Source organism: Triplophysa dalaica, chromosome 21 (genome assembly GCF_015846415.1).
Source record: "Triplophysa dalaica isolate WHDGS20190420 chromosome 21, ASM1584641v1, whole genome shotgun sequence".
Taxonomy (NCBI): domain Eukaryota; kingdom Metazoa; phylum Chordata; class Actinopteri; order Cypriniformes; family Nemacheilidae; genus Triplophysa; species Triplophysa dalaica.
Window position 1 is genome coordinate 20,543,047 of NC_079562.1, and position 25,395 is coordinate 20,568,441.

The 25,395-nt window shown below is 40.5% G+C and overlaps 1 protein-coding gene across 1 annotated transcript in view; it reads right to left on the reverse strand.

Moving 5' to 3' along the window:
* The window catches only part of myg1 (myg1 exonuclease), a 29,927-nt gene extending 14,903 nt beyond the window's left edge, over nt 1–15,024 (reverse strand). The window contains exons 1-2 of the mRNA XM_056735560.1: nt 14,767–15,024; nt 6,613–6,725 (exon numbers count right to left, since the gene is read on the reverse strand). Coding sequence (XP_056591538.1) covers nt 6,613–6,725; nt 14,767–14,937 — 284 coding nt within the window. The 5' untranslated portion in view covers nt 14,938–15,024. The remainder of the gene's footprint in view (nt 1–6,612; nt 6,726–14,766) is intronic.
* Between the last annotated feature and the right edge of the window lie 10,371 nt (nt 15,025–25,395).

Sequence of the window (25,395 nt, forward strand, 5' to 3'; positions counted from 1 at the left end):
CAGATTCAAAATGATTCAGCGGTGTCTCAAGTAATCCACAGATAAATGACGTTTCCTGAACTCCTCCGCAGTAAGTTTCATTTTAAACGTTTCCTATATAAAATTGTTCGCTCGAGAAATCAGTAACAGCAACTCGTAGTAATGCACTCACGTTGTGTGTGTGTTTAAACTTGTCAATGAGGATCTGGATTGTGCGCGTCCACGGGAAACATCAGTGACTTGTGTGACCCACGCACTGACGCGCAGTTGACTGTCACACAGCCTGCACTGGTGGAGGGCTGGCGTATCTTCCAAATTTGCAGGTCGCACATGCGCAAATACTCGTGAAACAATGCTTGCACTGTCTTGAAAACTTGTAAAATGCAAACTGGCCATAAACTTACCAGCAATCAGCAACACAGAGACTACCCAGCGGCCACAAGCAGTAGAAAAGAAAATGGATTGAAGAAAACCTCAGATACTTTAGCCTAAATCCTGCAACAAAGAATGGGCAACCATTGCCCGAGGAAGATCAGCTTCAGCTCCTGGCCCCACCGAATATATCTTGAGGTTATATGTTGAGGTACCTTTGGAGATTAATGGCTGTGGCATGGAAAAAGCAGGTAAGATCCTGAAGGTCTGAAGAAGGGCAGGAGGCATACTGATCCCCAAGGAGAAAAACTCCTTAACTATTGACCAGTTTCACCAATGTTATGGAATGTGGAAGGTAAGATTTTCTTCAGAGTAGTGGTAGAGTAGAGAATCTCTGGATTTCTGGAAAATTTTGACATTTACATGAAGTCATTTAGCATACGCTTTTATCCAAAACGACTTACAAAGAGTTAGGGAGCAACAAGATATATGTCATACAGGAGCCATTATATATTAGGTGCCAATACAAAGTTACTGGTTTCAACAAATGCTAGACCACTACCTGTTGACAGAAAGGGTAAGTATTGTTTTCTTTTTTTTGTCTGTCAGGTATTCACAGAAGAGATGGGTTTTAAGTAGTTTTTGAATGTTGTGAGAGATGTAGTTGACCGGACAGAGTTAGGAAGAATGTTCCACCAGGAAGGAGTTGTGAAGCAGAATGAGCGGGAAAGCGATTTACAGTCCTTATGAGAAGGCAATACAAGACGCAGCTGGTTTGCTGAGGGTGTGAAAGTAAGCCGGTGCAGATCCAGTGATAGTCCTGTAGGCAAGCGTTAGTGACTTGAATCTGATACGGGCTTCGACAGGTACCCAGTGGAGAGAGATGAAAAGGGGTGTCACATGAGGCTGTTGGAAGACGAGGCGTGCTGCTGCGTTCTGAACCAGCTGGAGTGGTTTGATAGCCTTTGCAGGAAGACCAGCAAGGAGAGCATTGCAGTAGTCCGACTTTGAGATTACCAGGACCTGGACAAGGAGTTGTGCCGCATGCTCAGTGAGATAAGGTCTTACCTTTCTAATGTTGAATAAGGCATATCGGCATGACCGAGTTGTCTTTGCAATGTGAACATTGAAGGACAGCTGTTCATCAAATATGACTCTGAGGTTCCTGCTGTTTTGCAAGGAGAGATTGTGGTATTGCCAAGATGGATGTTGAGATTGTGTTGCACCATACGGTGTGCCGGAAACACAAAGTTCTGTCTTGACAGGGTTTAGCTGGAGGTTAGGCAAGCTGTAATGCGAGCTGCTACAATGGCATTGTCTGGGTGAAACGAGAGAGTCCCAAGAATGTCGTGTAGACTGAATAAAGCAGCGGTCCAAGCACCGATGCCTGAGGGACCCCAGTGATCAAGTGGTGAGCAGTGGATAGCGAGCCCCTCCATGAAACCCTGAAGCATCTGTTTGAGAGGTAGGATTTGAACCAGCGGAGAGGAGAGTCTGAGATTCCTAGTGATGACAGGGTTGCTAGCAGTATCTGGTGATTGACAGTGTCAAACGCAGCAGATAAGTCTAGCAGAATCATGACCGAGGATTTAGATTCTGCCTTGGCTAGCCGCAGTGCTTTTGTAACCGATAACAGTGCAGTCTCAGTGGAGTGGTTAGTTTTGAAGCCAGACTGCTTGTCATCCAGTACATTTTTCTGGGATAGGTAGGAAGACACCTGGTTGAACGCTTCCCTTTCAAGTGTTTTTGCAATAAATGGGAGGAGAGAGACAGGTCTGTGAGTGTCGTGAGTAGAGGGGTCCAGTGTGTATCTTCAGTAGGGGCGTGACCTGGGCCTGTTTGAATGTGGATGGAAAAGTGCCGGTGAGCATGGAGGTGTTGATGATGTGTGTGAATGCAGGTGTGAGTGTGCTGGATATGGCCTGAAGGAGATCGGAGTGGATTTGGTGTGGTGGGGTGGCTGGAGAGAATTCGGGTTACTTCAGTGTCCGTCAGTGGGGTGAAAGAGGAGAGTTTGATGGTGGAAGTGTGGGAGATGTGTACCAAGGTCTGAGGTACCGAGAATTGTTTGCTGATGGATAATGCTTTCTCAGTGAAAAATACAGCGAAGTCTTCTGCAGTCAAAGATGAAGTGGGAGGGGGAGGATTGGGGCAAAGAAGAGAGTTAAATGTCTTGAAAAGCTGTCGAGTGTTAGGTGCATTGCTCACCTTGGTGGTATAGAAAGACATTTTAGCTGTGGTAACACTAGCAGAGAAAGAGGGGAGTAGTGACTGTAGTCCCCTAGGTCAGCAGGATTCTTGGTCTTGCGCCATTTCCTTTCAGCACCCCTGAGAGTACTCTGTTGTTCACGGATGATGTCAGACAGCCAGGGGCAGGAGGGGGTGGCACGAACTGGTCTGGAGGACAGAGGGCAAAGGTTATCTAGACAGGATGTAAGTGTTGAGCATAAGGTGTCGGTGGCAGTGTCAGCATCTAGAGATGCAAAGTTGGAGGGAAGAGAGGATGTCACTTGCCCTAGCAGAGAGTGTGCTAGGGGAGAGAGAGCGAAGGTTCAGTCTAAAGTAAACTGGTGGTTTTTGTGTAGTGCATGTTGGAAGGAGCATGTTGAAAGTGATGAAGAAGTGGTCCGAGATGTGAAGAGGTATGACTTGAATGTTATCTGTGGTGCGGTAACAGATGTAAATGAGATCCAGCTGGCTTCCTGATCTGTGAGTACAGGCTGTGACGAGGCGCGTGAGGTCGAATGAGGCAGTGATGGTCTGGAAGTCAGAAGCATAGGGTTTCTCCAAGTGGATGTTGAAGTCCCCAAAGACTACAGAAGGGCCGCCATGCTAGGGGAATGATGAGAGTAGATGCGCCAGAGCGGTCTCTCAAGCCCAGCAAGGCTGTTGGATGAAGTGGGAAGGCATTGAACTGCACAAAATCTCTTTGAGTGAGCTGAGGAGTATGGAAACAAACAGGCTAAATTGTATCATAAGAGCTACATATAGTCAGGTCCATAAATATTGGGACATCGACACAGTTCTAAAATTTTTGGCTCTATACCACCACAATGGATTTCAAATGAAACAAACAAGATGTGCTTTAACTGCAGACTGTCAGCTTTAATTTGAGGGTATTTACATCCAAGTTAGGTGAGCGGTTCAGGAATTACAACAGTTTGCATTTGTGCCTCCCACTTGTTAAGGGAACAAAAGTTATAGGACAATTGGCTGCTCAGCTGTTCCATGGCCACGTGTGTGTTATTCCCTCACTGTCCCAATTACAATGAGCAGATAAAAGGTCCAGAGTTCATTTCAAGTGTGCTATTTGCATTTGGAATCTGTTGCTGTCAACTGTCAAGATGATATCCAAAGAGCTGTCAATATCAGTGAAGCAAGCCATCATTAGGCTAAAAAAACAAAACAAACCCATCAGAGAGATAGCAAAAACATTAGGCGTGGCCAAAACAAATGTTTGGAACACTCTTAAAAAGAAGGAAAGCACCGGTGAGCTAAGCAACACCAAAAGACCCGGAAGACCACGGAAAACAACTGTGGTGGATGACCGAAAAATTCTTTCCCTGGTGAAGAAAACAACCTTCACAACAGTTGGCCAGATCAAGAACACTCTCCAGGAGGTAGGTATATGTGTGTCAAAGTCAACAATCAAGAGAAGACTTCACCAGAGTGAATACAGAGTGTTTACCACAAGATGAAAACCATTGGTGAGCCTCTAAAACAGGAAGCCCAGACTAGAGTTTGCCAAACGACATCTAAAAAAGCCTTCACAGTTCTGGAACAACATCCTATGGACAGATGAGACCAAGATCAACTTGTACCAGAGTGATGGGAAGAGAAGAGTATGGAGAAGGAAAGGAACTGCTCATGATCCTAAGCATAGCTCCTCATCAGTGAAGCATGGTGGTGGTAATGTCATGGCGTGGGCATGTATGGCTGCCAGTGGAACTGGTTCTCTTGTATTTATTGATGATGTGACTTCTGACAAAAGCAGCAGGATGAATTCTGAAGTGTTTCGGGCAATATTATCTGCTCATATTCAGCCAAATGCTTCAGAACTCATTGGATGGCGTTTCACAGTGCAGATGGACAATGGCCCAAAGCATACTGCAAAAGCAACCAAAGAGTTTTAAAGGGAAAGAAGTGGACTGTTATGCAATGGCCAAGTCAATCACCTGACCTGAATCCGATTGAGCATGCATTTCACTTGCTGAAGACAAAACTAAAGGGAAAATACCCCAAGAACAAGCAGGAACTGAAGACGGTTGAAGTAGAGGCCTGGCAGAGAACCACCAGGGATGAAACACAGCGTCTGGTGATGTCTATGCGTTCCAGACTTCAGACTGTAATTGACTGCAAAGGATTTGCAACCAAGTATTAAAAAGTGAAAGTTTGATTGATGATTCGTTGATTTTGATTCATTTATTACTTTTGGTTCCTTAACAAGTGGGAGGGGATTGGGAAATGCGAGTTGATTTAAACCACAGACTTACTTTACTCTTGGAAATCGCTGAGACCAACCTGCGGCCGGACATGGTTCTGTGGTCCAGCTTCAGTAGGACAGTCCTCATAGTTGAGTTGACTGTAGCTTGGGAAGAGGTCATTATTAGAATCTCTAACCCTAACAAACATAACGGACATCAAATAAGAAGCAAGTTTTACGTCGTTTATCATGTGCATAGTGTCTGGGCTTTGATCATCCCTTGTATGTTTTGCGATCAAACAGTAAAATATTCAAACAGTTCGAGTTAAAAGAGTTTAAAATGTTCATCAGCATCCAGGTTGCTTAAAGGCGAGTCCAAATTAAAATTTGCTAGTTAAGAAAGTCCTTATTTGGCTGGGGTGGGCAAGAAACCAGAGAAAACACAGAGTAAATTAATGTGGGTTGAAACAACTGATCTTCAAATGTGGTGCAGACACTTTTAGTTTAGCCCCACCCCAGCCTGATTAAACAGGTGAAATAAAAAAACTGCAATCCTGAGGAACCAATTCAGTAAACACTATTAAAGAAGCGTGCACATATTCTGGGCTTTGATTAGAATGAGCCGCAAAAGTATCGGATGGTTTGGAGACGCAAGCGCTGCGACTTGACGAAAGACTACAGAACCTATTATGTAGAGAAATTCAGTCCTCCCTGGATGTGATGCGATGAACGCAGTGTTCTTAATGTTTTTTTGTTGTCTTTTGTGGTGGCACACAGCGCCGCTTGCGGGCCATGCATACAGAATGATTCGTTTAGTTCAGTGCATCTTTGGGTCTGCTCTTCCTCTCTTAACGACATCTACAACAGGCGATACAAAGCCAGAGCTGTCAAAATCATTAAAGACCATGAGAATTCTCTTTTCTGTCGACTGCAGTCTGCTTTACCCAGTCGGTTTGCCAAAACAGAGACTCCTTAATACGGACACGTCCCACACTGTAAGGACTCTAACAGAGTGATGTCATTCATCAGCTCATATAGAACACAGTAAAATATATGTACACATTCCATTGCCACCTGCTGTCTACCTCAACACTGATCTCTTATTTAAACCCTTTATTTATCATCAGAGAAAAATCTTTAAAGTGGGCCTGCAACAATGTGTCAGGCATTTGGACTTCTTTACAATGTTAAACATGCGGTCTTCTCATGCTTAACATGGTGAACTTGTCAAAAAATTTCTGTGCTCGATACACTCCCCCAGCGATCCTACAGGTTTCGGAAAGTTTTTATCCAAACATATATAAAACAGTTTTGTAACAACTTTTCTAAGTCCCTTATTGGACAATTTTCCCGGAAAAGCACACAGCATGCCAACATGAGAGCAGGAGAAGGTGCATGCGCAGACTCGTACAGCTGTATATATCTTTTATAAATGTGATTAAACTAAATACTCTTCCAAGATACAAAGTATGCACCACTACTCTATAGGTACTCAAGATTAATATGAGATTGGCAGAAACCCTGTGTGTTAGGCCCGCTTTAAACTTCTACGTATATAAATACATTGTTATTGTTATTTTCCTTTGTATATATATTTTTTTATATATTCTCATCTATTAAAGTCTTTGGTGTGTACCAGATGAACATTTCAATGCAAGTTGTACATGTTTACAAAGGGAGACAGACTTACTTGTGCAGTGATGTATAAAATTGGTGAAGCAACGCCTAGAAATTAGCCCTGTTAAATTAGCATCCTATAAAAAATTAGCTAAAATATGTGTGGACCTCAAACATTAGTAAAAAGTGGTAACTGTGGTATAAACAGAATACTTGCGTACCTCTGATGATGATCATAGCGCTGAACACTGGGATTATATTCTCCACCTACATCAACCACAACATCACATTCTGCCAGGAACGACGGGTCTCTGCTTCGCACGATTTCTGCATCCTAAAACACATAAGAAAAATAAAACAATAACTGTATAACTTCAATAACTGCATTACACCAGGGGCCTGTACCATGAGGCTGTTTTAAGTGGCTATCCAGGTAAGGTCAGGATTATTTGAATTTTAGCCAGGGCTCCAAACTGCAACAAAAGTTTGAGACAGCGCGAGCGTTTTTTACAGGTTCTTGTGCGTGTGCGACCTGCCAACTTGGATATCTAGTTGTAATATCTCATGTGAAAAGATGAGTAGATATCGAGCAGTGCAGGCCTTTGTGTGTGAGAAGAGGAGAGTCTGTTATAATTGCACGGCTGGGTGACTGTGGTTTCTCGCTGTCGACGTGTCGGTCACAGCTCAGCTCATCATTGACAAGTTTACACGCACATTACTACGATTCGCTGCTTGCTGTGGCGGGTTGTTGGAGCCTGAGGACAAAAGATTTGATATTTGGCATCTTTGAAACTAAACTATACGCAAAGGATTTCAGAAGACACCATTTATCTGTTGATTACTTGAGACAGCGCCAAATTATTTCAAATCCGTTCACAACAAGAATGAAGTTAATGAGTAGGTTTCAAGAATCTCATAAAGTATCGACATCGCAGTGTGTGACATAGCTTTCCTTCAATTTTAACAATCTGCAAAGTTGTTTATCCAAAAAGTCGGCCATGTAAAAATAAATTGTGCCATAAAAAGATGGTATTTGTCATTCAAATGTAGTGTAGTACAGTAAAAAGTAAACAGAAAAAGAAATATTTAAGTTAAAATACTCAAAAAGTGTACCCAAGTACAGTACAGCTTTAGAATTCAGAAGTTTAACATAATTAATATTGCACATAGAAATTTATAGTCTGTTTAATATTTGACCTGTGTTTCTCTCTCCTTTATCTTAAATGAGTGCTTTCACTGTGGGTGTATGTGTGTATTAGGCCCACACGGTGTCTATGTCGTTGTGTGTAAATCTGTGTGCATATTGCAGGGCTCTAGAATGCGACCAATTTGGTACGTTTGAAAATGCGTGTGCTGCAGTCAGACAAGGTGAATAGCCTAATGCCGTCAATTAAACAGAGTGGATGTAGCAGGGGATGATGAGAGAAGATGAAAAGAACAACTGACAACTTTTTTGTGAATTATGTTAAGTTAAGGCCTGATCCGTCCAAAATCATAAGCAATGCTCTGACACGGAGCCGTCAAGCCCTGGTCCATTTATCTTGAGATCTTTTAAGTTTAAATTTCAGCTCACTAAAGCACTTTAAGCACCAACAATTCTTCCGTAAGTTACCTTTCTTGTAGATTTGTGTTTCAAATAAAGAACATTTTAAGTTGACCAGAAGATTGTAAGTTAATCATTTACAAGTAAATTTTGCCTATATGGACATTTAAAAAAAAGTGAACTGGTAAAACCAGTTACATGTTAAATGCGTTAAATCTGATGCAGTCTAAAATTAGGGTGCACCTAAGAAAAAAAGTTAGGTGCACCTAGGGGTGGGCGATCTAGAAAAAAAATTCTAATCACGATTTTTACCAGATAGATCACGATTAACTCGCGGTTCTTCTTCAAGTTGGTTTTAAGACTATTTTGCAAATTAAAGGGGCTTCAATAGAGCCAAACTAAGTCCCCATATAAAAATATACTCTTTACCATTTATATTATGAAGAATATTTTAATCAAGTTAATATTTAATGCAAGTGCAAGACCATAAATCAGCTGTTAGCAAAAAACTTTACATTTTGAATTTTGTTTTTCATCTTGTTGCGGCACTCGGAGTAAAGCTGTGGAATGGACGTGGAGGATAAATATTTTTGGCTTGGTATTTCGTAACGTGGATCTACGACTTTGAGCAGTTTTTTAAAGCCCTCATTTTCCACAGTCTTTATGGGAATCCTGTCTTTGGCCAGGTAAAATGCGACCGCGTCAGTGACATCTTTCCAGCGCTTGTTCATTCTGTCATACGGATACATGTTTTTTTTTCTCAAATGGTTCTTTCGCTAAAGTCATTGTTTAGGCCTTTTAGTTTCCGTATGCTTGGTTGTACCTGATTTACTCGCGTGGGATCCCTTTATAATTTGACTGTCGAATACTCTTTCAGTCCCTTTTATTTTGAGGTGGTTAAAAAGGTTCGTTGTGTTGCCTTACGACGCTCGAATCTTATCATTGCCACATTTGCAAATAACTGTTGTTTGGGCCGTGTCAGTTGGGGAAAACCCAAACCATTTCATTATTGCTGATGGAGAACTTTTTTTAGGGACCAAGTCCTCCGTTTTCCCCTCCATCTTCACTGACCGCGTCACTTAATCTTACTGAATTCACAAGCAACGTATACGAGCTTGTTTACATGGCGCAATCTATCGCAAGTATGTTGACGAATTCTATAGAACAGCACTATATAGGACGATTTAACGATTTTCCCGAAAAAGTGGATCGTGCAGTCATTTTAATCGTTCGCGATCTAATATCGTCATATCGCACACCCCTAGGTGCACCAGTGAAACCAGTCTAAATAGATAGTCTAGAGCCCTGCATTGTGTGTGTGGAGCATTTGTAGGTTAGGGTTAGAGTGTGTTGTAGGTCTTCTTTGTTTTAACATTTTTCTTGTTTTTACAGGTGTATGACTTTAGTTGTCCTGCTTATAGTCAATATGTTTTATGTACAACTGCTTTATAACTATGGAAATTGTAAAAAGTGCTATATAAATAAAGTTGAGTTGAGTACTCAAGTAAATGTACTCTGTTACATCTAGGGATGGGTATCGTTAAGGTTTTAACGGTACAACTACTTTTATCGATACCACTTAACGATCCGGTACTTTAACGGTACTCTTATCAGTACTTTTTGTTGTGTTTTTTGTATGAAAGACAAAACTAAAGCTGGAGTTTTTTTCACTATTTAAAACATTCTTATTCTTTAGATTCGTTGACCTAACATATCTTAATGCAGGTAAAAGATGACTGATACCCGCCTATTATTCATACAGAATTAAAATAAAATGCATGTGGTCCTAAATTTGTTTGTGTTTTTGTTTAATAATAATAAAGAAATGGTATTCCAATTATGTGTTGTGGCTGGAGATCTTCTCTTTTGTGATGATGTGTGTAGTGTAGCACATATTTCCTTCATTTGTGTGTTTGTGCATTTAGTACTTATGATAAATAGGGACATAATATGTATAAACACACAAACACAAAAAGTTTATGTATTTCATCGCTACAAATTATTTTTTTAGGTAAGCTCTGCTTTAGAATTTAGAATTATTCATCCATTTTAAATGCAGTACTGTGAAAGCATTTTTTATGTTTAAGATTTATTTAGGCTACTTCTGATAAATATGTAGGCTATTTTTTTATGTGATGCGTGTTTATTAAATTATTACATACTAATTTAAAGAAATCTTATGCAATGTTTATGTCTGTGTTATTTAGGAAGACTGCTAGGCTAGCATACCTGAGGACGTGGATGATGAACTATTAGCTTGCAGGCAGTCGAAAACTTTGCATTTATCAGTCTGCACATAATGCACTTTAGAGATATGTTTAGCCAGATTACTTGTGTTTCCGCTCTTACAAGCAAAAGTCTTGTTGCACTTGTTGCAAAGGGCCTTATCTGCATCCACTCGAGTAAAATATAACCAGACTTTAGACCGTATGATTCTCTCCGCCATCGTCACTCTATTAAGCGCGAACTTTCGTGTTGTGTGCGCGCGAGCTCTGTGTAGTGTGGGACAGACGGACATTTCGCATGCGAGATTGCGAATATCAAAAATGCAGGCAAATGCCTTTAATATTATCACAAATTAGAAATGGTTGGTCAGTTAAAATATGCTAGTTAACGTTTATTTAGCAATAATAAATAGTAAATGTTTTTCTTAATTTCTCCAGTACCGACAGCAGAACCGTTAACGTCAGAGCTTATCGATACTTTGGTCTTTTATAATTTAGCCCCGAGACTGATAAAGTACCGAGTTTCAGTACCCATCCCTAGTTACTTCCCACCTCTGAACTGGGTATTAAGCCTATTATGTACTTTTTAAAGTGCTAACTCCACAAATTGGGTTTTACTAATATGATCTTTAATTTTGTCATTTAGACCTCTTCAAGCTGCGGAGTATTAAAGTTTAACTCTTTCACCGCCATTGACGAGTAATCTCGTCATTTAAAAAAAACGGTTCCCCGCCTAAGACTAGTTTTTACGGCAATCAGTGTTTGTACTGTTGTACAGCAGGTGGCGCTATTACACACCTTTGGTAAAAAGTACTGAATCCCAGAACCTAGAAGGTATATGTTTTAGCGGTTTTTAATGATGTTCTGAGTGTAATCTGGGCGGAATCTTTGACAAAAAATTTAATTATCTCAGCTGTTTAATCAAAGTGATGCATTTTTGAAGAAACCTACCCACATCTACGGAGTGATAAAAAACAAACAAATGAAGATAGAAGAATACGGATTCTTTTGTTTAAAAGCAGAGACTCTGTTCTTTCATTTGACATATTGTTTGTCCATATATTCTTTGCAGAAAATTTACTGTGAGCCATTAAAATTTGGTGAAAATGTTAAAAACGCTGGCGTAGGCTCGCAACTTCTTTTTAAAAAGGCTGGAGGGGAATGAGTTAAAGGTGAGAGATGCATGCAAAATACGCCTGCCTTTACAACCGCGCAGCAAGGAGAGACACGTGTCAGTTTAAAACTGCGCAGCTCATGCTCTACGTAGAGACACATCTATAACGGTCATTTTAAAAGGGAAGAAGACGCGTTTATTGATTATTAACTGATTATTAATTGTTTATCATGTGCATACCTGGACTTTTGATCATAACTTACATGTTTTGCAATCGTGGTCTGGCTCGCATGAGCCGCAGACCGGGGATAACTCCCAGTGCTGCAGGGGAGCTCCGTCATCTCATGAAAACATTGTATAAAAAAACTTTGCATGCCATAGTTTACACAAGACTTGCGGGAAATGTGCATTGATACTCCTTCATTCTTCATTTTATGTGGTTTACTTTGATAGGTGAATTGTGGAACCACAAAGTCACGAGCGTTAATGAGCCGTGAAAGACAGCCGTCTTGAACGGACATTTACTTGCGTATTTGACGTTATGGCCTGCGTAGCTGGCTTAGAATCGGCAAGACGCGAGACTGACCGGTCATGCCGATCAAGCGAAAACCGGCTGATTCCGGTGTCTGACCGGTCAATCGGTGAACCTTAACTTAAAAGGTTTCTAAAATTAACAATTTCTTAAAGTGGCGTACATCAAGGCATGGGCCGATTACAGGTTTCAAGGTATACTGTGGCTTTAAAAATCTGCGGTGTCAAAACCACTAAAATTTCACTTTATACCGTTCCTGAGGTCATTGCAGTTTTTTACTCTTTCTCAAAGACGGAAAGTGCAGGAATCCCTCAGGTTGTGTGCAGCGAAGAGCGTAATGAGTCAATTGGCCCCTCCCCCTCCGATTTGTGCAAGGAGTCCATGAGTGAGTGAGTCACATGTGTGCAGGAGTTCCCCGTCTAAAAAGACGCACTTAAAAAAAAACGCAGCATCGTTTGGTTACAAACAGCAGCTGAACGCCATGACTTTAGAGGCTACGTCTGTATAAGAAGGTTGCCCAGAGAAACAGATAGGCAGTGTAACGGAAGACTATTTGACTATTTTTTCAACCTCAACAGACACTCTGAGCTGCAGAAAATGATGCGAGCGCAGATGTTTAAAAAAGCACTCAGGACATTTACTGCATAGGATTATAATGTAAAACAGACGTTAGCAGCTTCAAAAAACATGTCAATTCAGAATAAATACTATTTGGCTTTCTACAGAGGCAAATAACATGGCTAATCAACTAACCCACAGTTTGAACTAGCTGAACAAGTTTACATTCCTGCATTATAACTTTGACTGAAAAATAAATGTGTAGAAAGTAAACATGCCTCCAAAAACATTGTTCAGCTGCAGTTCCATGACTGCTTTTTCACAGAAATTGTTTTAATTGTTGAGCTGCAGCTTGAGGCTCACTTAAGTGACTGTATTTTTCATTTAAAATGATTTTTTACAGAAATGTATTTATGTTCTGAACTTCTGATTATTGTTGAGCTACAGGTTAAGGCTCACTTAATTGACTGCATTTTTTTTGACACAATTTTTTATTTTAATGATTTAATCTGACATGTTTACTGTTCAAGAATGTTCTATATGTTTGTTAAAAATAAAACATTGTGTTCAGTGAAAAAAACTTTGTTTTAATTTAAAAATAACAAATTGTAGATATGTAATAGTGATACCGTGACACTGTGGTAGTTTTGCTCAAGGTTATCACACCGTCAGAATCTCATACCGGCCATGCCTATGTACATCATTGTAATGTTTTGAGCTGTGCAGATGGTTTGTTGAATCAGCGTTTTACTGTAAACAACAGCGAGTGCATCAGTATGAACGAACAAACTTTTCCGATCAGAATAACTCTTTTGAACCGATTTGTTAAAACTGTTGAAACTTTTCAGTCACTAGCGATATAAAAGATAATTGAATAATTTAAAGTGAGCTACAAGAGAACGCAGGATGTGAATAAGCTTTGCTCATTTAGTGAAACTGGTTAATTTAGTTATTGAGGGGGGAAAAGTTAGTTGAAGAGCACAAAAAGCTTTATTTGATTAAAAACATTTCTGTTTGGTTGATACAAATTAATATTTTATATAACTTAATAATTGTCATTTTCATAAATATTTTGGAAATTACATATTTATTGAGTATTTATTGAGTAAATGTACAGGCAGCCGGCTGATATTGCAGAAATAAGCCCCTCCAGTGTTAAACAACCACTCCTGATCACAGTGATAACAGCCGGCTGCCTTATCCTGTTTATAACAGAGATGCTTGCCACATGAGAAAATAACAGGACATGAAATGTGAATTTGAAATATTTTATTAGTTTATTTTTACTGAATGCAGACCTTTAATGAATGCAGCTGTTTACTTTGAGCTTTGTAGTAAGAAATGACATTCAAATGTCACAAACAGGCAATTTGGTTAAATCGTTTGTAAATATGATGTCATGTATGTTTTTAAAAGACATATAAACACATTACCGTGTAGATTAAACCTAGTTTAATGCACGGAAAATAACTGTCATTCAACTGAATGATCAAAAATGACCACAAAATAATCAATAACAGGTTTAATTTGGCATACGACTATGGTACAAGCGTTATAATCCAAGGGTAAAGCATTAAAGGATTTTAATGTACTTCGTTAAACGCAAGGCTAAACACAAACAAGATTTGTGTCTCGTTGTATTCCCTTCCTCCTCAGAGTTTGACTGATCCTCACAGCAGCATCTCATATTGCCTCAGGAACAGTTTTTGTATCTATCTTTTATTGAGGAAACATACTGGTGGGAGGGATTGTGTTTTTTTTAACACGGTAGTGGTTGAAAAACACAAATAAGGTTACACACAGAGTGTCAAAACTTTTGCTTTAAAGAACGCTGATAACACATGTACTTTTGGCAGATATATATTTGATGTCTGCATTTTCATCTGCGAGACATTTGGCAGATGGTGTTTGCTCATCTCCCTAAATCTCTGAGATGTCTGCTGTCATATGTCATGTAGACCTCTAGAAGATGTCTGTAAGACGTGTATGATCTAAAATGGATGTACAACAGGTCTTTCTACGATGTTTAGCAGTTGTTTATACACAGTAGATGTTTTCCAGATCTCGAGATCCTTGGCAGACATCTTACAGATTGACTTGTGCTATCTGGGAATGCCAACATCGAAGTAACGAAATTACAATCAAGTGAAGGATTGTGCGGAAATATAAAAAATGCATATTTAACCATCCTAATTGTCATGTTACTAGAAAACCAACCAAACAGTCTTTTTTTGGCCACGTGGGGTCGGGGGTACAGAAAGGCTAACGTTACACCACAGATGTTCAGAAATGTTTGGCTTTCAGCAAGAGTAACTCCTCTGTTAAAACACGTTGTGTTCAATAGTATCACTGAAAGCATATAAATGCGAGTTATCAAACGTCAGTATGTGTCATTTTGTTTACCTTGTATTCTGGTAGCTGTCGAAGAAGGAAGCACGCGAGTACTTCGTCACAGTGAAATGTGCCGTTATGAGTCCCGATCCTCACGCGAGCTTTGTGAGCTTCTTCACTCATCTTTATGAAATGAACTTTATTACTAAACACTCGAGTAATTCTCCCACGAATGACATTCATTAACAAATCACACACTCCCAAAGCTCTGAGTGAAGAGATCCGCTAGCGCGCGCGCTACTCTTCTTCTGCGCGGAGACGCTCGAACTAAAGCGCTTTACTGACATCTGCTGTACGACATACATAATACAACTCATTCTGAAATTCACCAAAATCTAAATCATTCAAAAAGCATTGGGCAATTCCCTGAAAACGTGCTGTAGAAATAAACTAAAGTGAAAATGTCAACCTTACCATTCAAAATATAGTTTTAACCAATGGTATTAACTCTTCTGATAGCAAAGATATGAAATCAACATTTGATCGTTCAAATACCCATGATAAGTTAATTTTGAACTAAAAATAAAGGTTTTGTCTCACATGAAAGAAGACACTTGGGAGTTGAGTTTATATTCAGTATAAATAGTTTTCATAATAAAACAAATGTTATTGTACGATTTAAAAGCACATTTCTAATAACTTATAACTAGTTATATCTGAAAATTTATATAAATATAATGGATTCAATATTATATCAGAAATATTGAAAAAAATATATATATTGAGAAAGCATACTTTATGTTATGGAAAGAAGGACTTATTATCAAGTTAAATAAATTAGGAATTGGAGGTAGGATGCACAGTTGGGTGTTAGATTTCTTGTTTGGCAGAACAATAGAGGTAAGAATAGGTAAGGAGTATTCAAATGGAACACCTCAGGGTAGTGTGTGTAGTCCTTTGTTATTTAATATAACGATTAATGATATTTTTAAACAAGTGGAACATGGAATAGGAAAATCATTGTATGCAGATGGTGGGGCTCTCCGGATTAGGGGAAGAAATATTGAATACGTGAAAAAGAAAATGCAGATAGGAATTAAAACAGTAGAATTATGGTCATATAAACGGGGTTTTAAAGGGGTCATATGTCACGAACATGTGTTGTTCTGTGTCTGTGGTGTGTTATAAGTTGCCCATGCATGTGTTACACATGTAAAATTGCAGAAATGAAAGTGTGGGAACAAAAGATGCATCCATCTCAAAGCGAATGCTCACCCAGATCTGCCTGAAACGCCTCGTGTAACCACACCCCCACAAATCTACGTCAGTTGGTAGTCTGATTTGACTGAGACCGCCCAAATGGGTACACAAGTAAGGTGGTGTACCTGTCAGTACAATTGAAGAGGAACCTGATGTTCCAAATATGGTCAGAGAAGTTACATTGTCACGACCTGTTGCTGGCGCCTCATTTCACCACCTTAGGGCACTATGCTACTCTGTGTAGCATGCCCCAAGGTAATTGTACCCTCGAGGACCATATTAAAGATTTTCTGGTCAATACAAATTTTACAGATTTACCATAGCTTGCATTTATAGGTTTTTTTGCTATGGATTAAATCAGACACTTCATGATCTCATCAATTGTAATGATCCTCGAGGGTCGCTGACCAAATTTATAGATTATACACAGTGGTGTAGTGGTCCCTGGAGAAGTGGGTATACTCTAAATTTTTGCCCAGAAAAACGCCCCCTTTTAGAAACAGTGACATGTACAACTACTCTATTTAGTTTAGCCAAAAATCTGTCTGTAGTATTTGCTCATTGTCACTTAATTTCTGCTGCTTGATCTCAGGGATTATGAAATTACTAAACCAATACTGGCCCACAGAATAGTGAGTGACAACTATGCATTTTGAGTGAACTATAGCTGCCAGTCCTTGTGATCAGTTGTCTGGTGTGAATCATTGTTGTATGTGCTTCCTCTTATTTCTCGGACCATTGACCTACCCTTATGTTTTACTGTACGTGTATCCTCTCCTTGTTTTCCTTGCTGAACCATGACATACATTTCCTTCACACGCTTGCAGTATTCCACCAATCACTTCGCACTGGTAAACTGGCCAATCATAGCACACCTCGCTCTTCAGAGCCATGAGCTTAGTCAAAAATCTGCGTTTTCAGAGAGGAGATACAAACATGCACAATATGTGGAAAATACAGCATTTATTAACCTTAAATCCTGTATACACATTGCACATTATGTCTAAAACAGACCATAATATTCCTAATTGACCTCTTTAAACTTTCGACTGCTGAAAGGCAGATCATTTGTTTTTCCAAACGGCATAAACAAATTTTATTGAAACTGTATAATCAAGAACTAGAACAAGTTAGGGAGATTAGGTTTCTGGGAATGCTGTTTGGTTAAAAGTTGACAAGTGTAAGAAGGTGATTAATATTCTGAGACGTCTTTTGTGACGTGATTGGGGAGCACCAAGAGCATCACTGAAGAACATATATCTGGCTCTTATGAATTCTAGTGTAGACTATGGTTGTATAGCACACGTCTTTGGCTGAAAGGAACCTTAAAAAATTAGATGTCGAACATAACCAAGCCTCAAGAATTTGTTCTGGTGCAACAAAATCTTTACCTGCAAGAAATTCAAGTGGAAATGGTAAAGATGCCTCTGTTTATAAAAAGAACGAAAATTATGATGTCTTATTGGGTAAATTTACAGGGACATAATGTTATGCACCCTGCATAGAATGTAGTTAAGGAGTGTTGGGAACGCAATGAAGCTAAATGAAGTAGTTTTGGATGGATAAGTAATATAAATGCAACAGAAATTGGTTTAGATCATATACAGTATTATCCCAGAGTATCATATTCAGAAATTTCTTACTGGTTATTTAGAATGCAATCAGTTGACTTACAAATTCAAGAAGAATTAAAAGACAATATAAACTCATTGTCTCCATGGTTAGGGTTAGGGTTATATGTTCCAAAGTATATGTTCTATGGAAAGGAAATATACAACAGATTTAAAGATGTTAACTGTCACAACGTGAGACGGATGAGTACGAACGGAGACGCAACAGGTATAATCCACGGGTTTTAATGAAACAAACACATGAGCAAGAGAACATAGAAGACACAACCAGGTGGACAATACAATAACCAACAAGGAACTGAGGAACACACAGGGCTTAAATACATAGGGAAACACTCTGGGAAAACAGAATCAGGTGTGGGACTAATTAACAATGACGAGGGACAGGTGAAAACAATGAACAAGGCAAAACACATGGGGAACACAGGCAGGGGACAGGCTGGAGTGTTACATTAACGCAGGGGTGTCCAAAGTCAGTCCTGGAGGGCCTGTGTCGTGGAAAGTTTAGCTTCAACCCTAATCAAACACACCTGAACAGCTAATCTAAGTCTCAGAAAGCAGACTAGAAACTTCAAAACAGGTGTGTTAAATCAAGTTGGAGATAAACTCTGCAGGACTGTGGCCCTCCAGGACCGACATTGGACACCCCTGCATTAACATAAAAAAATCCAGATAATGGGAACACAGGAGCTGCAGTATATTCAATTCAATTCAAGTTTATTGATATAGCGCTTTTCACAATATGCAATGTTCCAAACACAGCACAGTGCATAATGTTTATAGTATAGTATACTTGTGGTTTTAATCCAGACAGCTTGCATTGATATACAGGACTAATTTCCTGGTCATTCATTTGAGCTTCTCTTATCTCATTTACCGACAATGGAATTATGGTTGGGACTGCTGGGCAGACTTCGATAGAGGAACAGTTTGTTGAGACTGACGATGGAAAGCTGGGTCCTTCTTGAACTTCTACCGCCTGAATTGTTGCACCTATCACGTCTGATGACAGCTCCTCAGAACACTCATTCATCACAGTTCCTATGTCAAGGGGCAGTCTGGATAGTGCATCAGCGTCAATATTTTCTCGGCCCGGACGATATCTGATCGTGAAGTGAAAATCTGCCAATTCGGCCACCCACCTACAGCCTGTAGCATTCAGTTTAGCAGTTGACAGGACATATGTAAGGGGATTGTTGTCGCTGTAAATGGTAAAAGTTGGAGCATAGTACAAGTAATCACGGAAGGTTTCAGTGACTGACCACTTCAGATCAAGAAATTCAAGTTTGCCTGAGTGTAGGTGGTAATTTTTCTCAGCAGCAGATAAAGTACAGGATCCGTAGGCAATCACACAAAGTTTCCCATTTTGATTCTGGTACAATACTGAACCCAAACCTTGGGCTGACGCGTCCGTATGCAGGACAAAAGGCTGTGAAAAGTCAGGGAATGCTAATACAGGTGGCTGGAGCAAACAGTCAATGAATTGTTCGAGAATGTTCTGATGCTGATCAGTCCAGATAATAGGCTTACTCGATGGGACACCGGTTTTCATGCATTTTGCCTTAAGCTTTCTCCGATTGTCTCTCATCTGGGCATTACCTTCTGGCATGCTTTTTAACAGGTCGTACAAAGGGCTAGAAATGCGAGAGAAATCTTTAATGTACTGCCTGTAGTACCTAAGTAGACCAAGAATTCTCCTCAACTCACCAACATTTTTTGGTTGTTTGTCTTTCAGGGATCTGACAGCTTCTGTGTCTGCAGGATCAACTTTACTTCCCTCTGAAGAGACAATTCTACCCAGGTAGCGGACTTCAGGTTTGAAAAGCTCACACATATGGCTTGAGTTTGATGCCATGTTCCTTAAGCCGTTGCAGCACTTTCCTTACATCCTGGACATGGTTCTCAAAGGTCTTACTAAACACCAAGGTGTCATCAAGGTATGGGATGCATATCTCGTCTCGCAGGCCTTCTAAGCACTCTTCCAAACACCGCTGAATGGCTGCTGGAGCATTCATCAGCCAAAAGGAATTCGCACCTATTCATATAGACCCCAGGGTGTCAGGAAAGCCGTTAGGTGCTTACTTTCTTTTGACATGAACCCCTGGTGGTAGGCCCTCCCTTGGTCTAATGATGAAAACTGATGAACTGAGCCGCATACCTGACTGAATGTGTTGCGCGCAATGCGCAGGTGAGATGAACGTGGAGAGCAGGCATTGGGCCAAACCATTGTGAGAGGCAGGGGAGGGGGAACTCAACAGTTTCTAAATTTAAAACGCATTTTTGCTTTGTATTTTCTACTAATTACACAATTAGATTAGATTAAAATAAATATATGTATGACAATGGCGAATTTAATTGATAGAGGGCGGGACAACCCTCGGATAGAGGGGGACATGTCCCCTCCGTCCCCCCCGGGATTTACGCCCATGCTCCAGAAGGCGTATTTTCTTCTGTTGAAGCCATTCTGTTGTTGATTTACTTCTATGCTTTGGGTCGTTGTCCTGTTGCATCGTCCATCCTCTGTTAAGCTTCAGTTGGCGGACAGATGGTCTTAAGTTTTCCTGCAAAATGTCTTGATAAACTTTGGAATTCATTTTTCCATCGATGACAGTAATCCGTCCAGGACCTGAGGCAGCAAAGCAGCCCCAAACCATGATGCCCCCTCCACCATATTTCACAGTTGGGATGAGGTTTTCATGTTGGTGTGCTGTGCCTTTTGTTCTCCACACATAGCGTTGTGTGTTCTTTCCAAACAACTCAATTTTGGTTTCATCTGTCCACAGAATGTTTTGCCAGTAGTGCTGTGGAACATCCAGGTGCTCTTTTGCAAACTTCAAACACGCTACAATGTTTTTTTTGGACAGCAGTGGCTTCCTCCGTGGTGTCCTCCCATGAAGTCCATTCTTGTTTAATGTTTTCCTTATTGTAGATTTGTCAACAAAATGTTAGCATGTGCCAGAGATTTCTGTAAGTGTTTAGCTGACACTCTAGGATTCTTCTTCACCTCATTGAGCATTCTGCGCTGTGCTCTTGCAGTCATCTTTACAGGACGACCACGCCTAGGGAGTGTAGCAACAGTGCTGAACTTTCTCCATTTGTAGACAATCTGTCTTACCGTGGACACATGGACATCAAGGCTTTTAGATATACTTTTGTAACCCTTTCCAGCTTTATGTAAGTCAACAATTCTTGATCGTAGGTCTTCTGAGAGCTCTTTTGTGCGAGGCATGGTTCACATCAGACAACGCTTCTTCAGAACAGCAAACTCAAAACTGGTGTGTGTTTTTTATCGGACAGGCCAGCTTTAATCAACACATCCAATCTCATCACATTGATTGGACCCCAGGTTGGCTGACTCCTGGCTCCAATTAGCTCTTGGAGAAGTCATTAGCCTAGGGTTTCACATACTTTTTCCACCCTGCACTAATAGACTCTCTCAATGCCCAATGCCTCTTACTTAACAGACCGATATCAGTACGTCCATTCAAATGGGAAATCATCAAATCTTACTCAAGTAAATTACGAATTACCTCAGGGATCGGTTTTAGGACCCTTGCTTTTCTCCATATACATGCTGCCCCTCGGCAACATTATTAGAAAACATGGAATTAGCTTCCACTGTTATGCAGATGATACTCAGCTATATATCTCATCAAGAACAAGATTCCTTTAAGCTATCCAAACTGGCAGAGTGCATCGAGGACATAAAACATTGGATGACTAGTAATTTCCTTCTTTTAAACTCTAGCAAAACAGAAATATTACTTATACCACCAAAATCAAGTAAACAGAATATCTCCGACTACAGCCTGCAAATTGAAAGATGCACTGTTACTCCAACAAATACAGTTAAAGACCTAGGCGTTATATTAGACGGCAACCTGTCATTTAAAAATCACATCTCAAATATCACAAAAACAGCCTTCTTCCACCTTAGAAATGTTGCCAAATTACGAAATAGTTTATGTGTTGCAGACGCAGAAAAGCTTATTCATGCATTTGTGACCTCACGGCTTGACTATTGTAATGCTCTACTTAGTGTTTGTCCTGTATCATCGATAAACAAACTACAGTTAGTTCAGAATGCAGCTGCCAGAGTTCTTACTAGGTCAAGAAAATACGATCACATAACCCCAGTTTTATCATCGCTTCACTGGCTACCCATTAAGTATTGTATTGATTTTAAAATTCTTTTAATTACTTACAAAGCCCTGAACGGTTTAGCACCTACTTACTTAACCGAGCTTTTATCACGTTACAACCCATCACGCTCTCTAAGATCTCAAAACTTAGGACTTTTGATAACACCTAGAATAACAAAATCCACCAAAGGGGGACGAGCTTTCTCATACGTAGCACCTAAACTCTGGAATAGCCTTCATGATACTATTCGAGGGTCAGACACACTCTCCCAATTTAAATCTAGATTAAAGACACATCTTTTCAGCCAAGCTTTCACTTAATGCATAGTTAATGAACAGCAGCTACGCTAATTATTCTCTTTATTCTCTTTCCGCCTCTGCCTCGGGATGCCCATCCCGAGGTAAGAAGAAGTTCCACCGTGTCCAGACGACTGACAGATGCCCATCCCCAATTTGAGATTACGCCAGCTACAGCTGCAGACTGACTGACCATCCCAGCTCCATCTAAGGCAATTCCACCACCAGCCAAGATAAATATGACCATCGGACCATCCCAGCTCAGACCACTACATCCCCAACCAAGAGCAAAAGACGGACTATTTGTCTTATTAATGCTGAAGTTACAATATTTGGTATTAAATGCTTAACTAAAATCACATGTCACCAGTTTGAGTGCAGCTATGACACGTCAGAGGGGATCTGGCCCTCCCGGTTGAGCCTGGTTTCTCCCGAGGTTTTTTTCTCCATTAATCAATCATTGGAGTTTTGGTTCCTCGCCACAGCAGGGCAGTGTTGGCCTGCTCACCGGGAGACTGCATTCATTCATTCATTAATTTATTTATTAATTAGATATTATTTATTAGAATGATCTTACTCGTTGTATAAACACCATGCACTGTGCTGTGTTCTAACTTATCTGTTTTTCCTGTTTGCCCATGTAAAGCTGCTTTGAAACAATACACATTGTGAAAAGCGCTATATAAATAAACTTGAATTGAATTGAACTATGAATGTTTACATGTTGTGTTCAATAAAAACATGAAAACGTATAATGTTTGTGCGGTATTAGTTTAAGCAGACTGTGTTTCTCTATTGTTGTGACTTAGATGAAGATCAAAACACATTTTATGACCAATTTATGAAGAAATCCAAGTAAGCCCAAAGGGTTCACATACTTTTTCTTTCAACTGTATGTGCATTTTGGACATAATGGTTACATTGAAGCATGAAAAACATAGTTTAAACCCTTTTCAACAAATACATTTTATTTGATAAATATCTTCTTTAAAATTCTGTATAAAAACCTATACAAGACATAAGTGATGTTATAGGCTGTAATATGTGTGTGCAGTGACCTTTAAGTTGTATATAAAAACGTAAACATGTGTAAGTTATACACCATACAACACAGGATAGAATATAAATATATGTTTGGCACAAAAGAAGCAATTAAATAACAGAGATATATAATTAGTGATTTGAATTTATTTATTGACCTCAAATTGTCAGCAGTTCAACTAAAACAGAAAGAGAAGTCACATTTCAAAACAAGAGTCAAAATATTACACGCTCAAAAATGACCTGTTGACACGACAAAAACGTTCGTTTAAACAAAACACGGCCAAAAAGATCGCGTTATGGCGATACAAACGATCGTTATAAGTCTTCAAATAAAACGCCCAAAAACTTCGTGTTAAGACGAAAGAAACGTTCGCGTTCCATAGGGGGTGATTGGGATGACGTTACAATAACGTGTCTTCAAATAAAACGCCCAAAAACTTTGTGTTAAGACAAAAGAAACGTTCGCGTTTACACTGAACAAAAAGTCACGTTCAAAATTGTCACGTTGAAGCGTCCAAATTTCACGCGTTTCGCGTTATACATATTGTCCCCGTTCGCGTTCCATAGGGGGCGATTGGGAAGATGTTACAATAACGTGAATGTTTATAACTTAATCCAGGGTTATTTGGAGAAACCCAGCTGTTGTTGCAGGCAGTGGTATTTATTCCATATGGGGGATGTGCTGATAATCCAACTACATCATAGAGCACATTCAGTGACCAACCAACAAACAGAGGACGGGCTGTGAACCGTGACGTGGACGCTAAGTGCTGAATTTAAGCTTGTAGTTTAGGCTAGGGAAATCTGAAACGACAGCAAACATCGAGACATGGATGCTATTCGCTCTCTTTGTGGAGAATATTTCTGCCATTTGCCAACTGAAGCTCGAACAAGAAGAGTGTTTGGTTCACATTTTGAATGGAGGTGATTTCCTCAGCTTTTTATGGTCTATTGTGTATAATTTTGATCATATCCTGTATACTATGGGGACTGTTATTCACCCCGGTTATGAAGAAGTATTAATAGGAATGTTGGTAACATAGTTGTTAGTGGATCAGAAATCACATATTAATTTAGATTAGTATAAGAATCAAGATTGTTTGAATGATAGAATCAATATACTTATGCATGATGGAAATAATAGAATCAACATATTTATGCATGATTGTAGAAAGACTCAATAAAAGGAAGGAAGGAGGCGGGAACCGGCAAACATTCAAAACATTTAATAAAGTAATATAACAGCCGGCGACCCCTCACGGACGACCGCCGGCGAACAAAACATGAACATAAATATAAATACAAACATAACACAAGTTCGGGCCCGGTCCTCTCTCCTCGACGGTCCGGTCGCTCGTTCCTTTTATATGCTCCCTATCTCCTAGGAGATTCCAGCCCGGTGTGCGCACAGCTGGCGCTAATTCACAATTACTCACCGGACTCGAACCACGGTCTCACCCCGCCTACTCTACTACATACCCCCATCACCCCTCACAGGCCGGGGAGTACCCCCGCGACTGTACAAGCTCCCTCCCCCTCCTTCGGGGGGGGGGGTGGGGTGGGGGTTATGCAGCGACGAGACGAGACAACGGAGACGGGAGCCCTCGGAGCGACCGGAAAGAGAGAGGGGAGAGAGGAAGAAAAAATTATAGCCCGGTTCCCCGACATGCTGCCGCTCGTTCCTCAACCAGCCGGAGTACTCTTTCGCGGTGCCTTGCGGTGGCCCTGGGACTTCGGTGGACGGCCTCGACCGTCCGCCCCCTGGCGGCCGGCGGTGGCTCCTCCTTTATCTGGGAGTCGGGGCGGGTTCCCCGTCCCCTGCTCCTCCCCCTCGGGCGGACGGAACCGCAGGCTCCGGCCTCTGGCAGGCGGTGGCCGCATTCGGCACTTCCCGCCTCCTGCTCCTCCCCCTTGGGGGACGGACGCAGGCTCCGGCCTCTGGCGGACAGCGGCAACTCCCCCGCTCCCGCTAACCCTAACCCTAACCGCCTGCGAATTAAACATGAACATAAATATAAATACAAACATAACACAAGTTCGGGCCCGGTCCTCTCTCCTCGACGCTACGGTCGCTCGTTCCTTTTATATGCTCCCTATCTCCTACGAGATTCGAGGCCGGTGTGCGCACAGCTTGCGCTAATTCACAATTACTCACCGGACTCGAACCACGGTCTCGCCTTGCCTACTCTACTACAATGATAGAATCAATTTGTGTGTACTTATGCAGTAATCGCTTTCATAAAATATTTTAATCATTTTCAGCAATACAAAATCCAGTAATGTTTTAAAGGCCTGACCCAATTAAGTCAAACTTATGATGCATTATA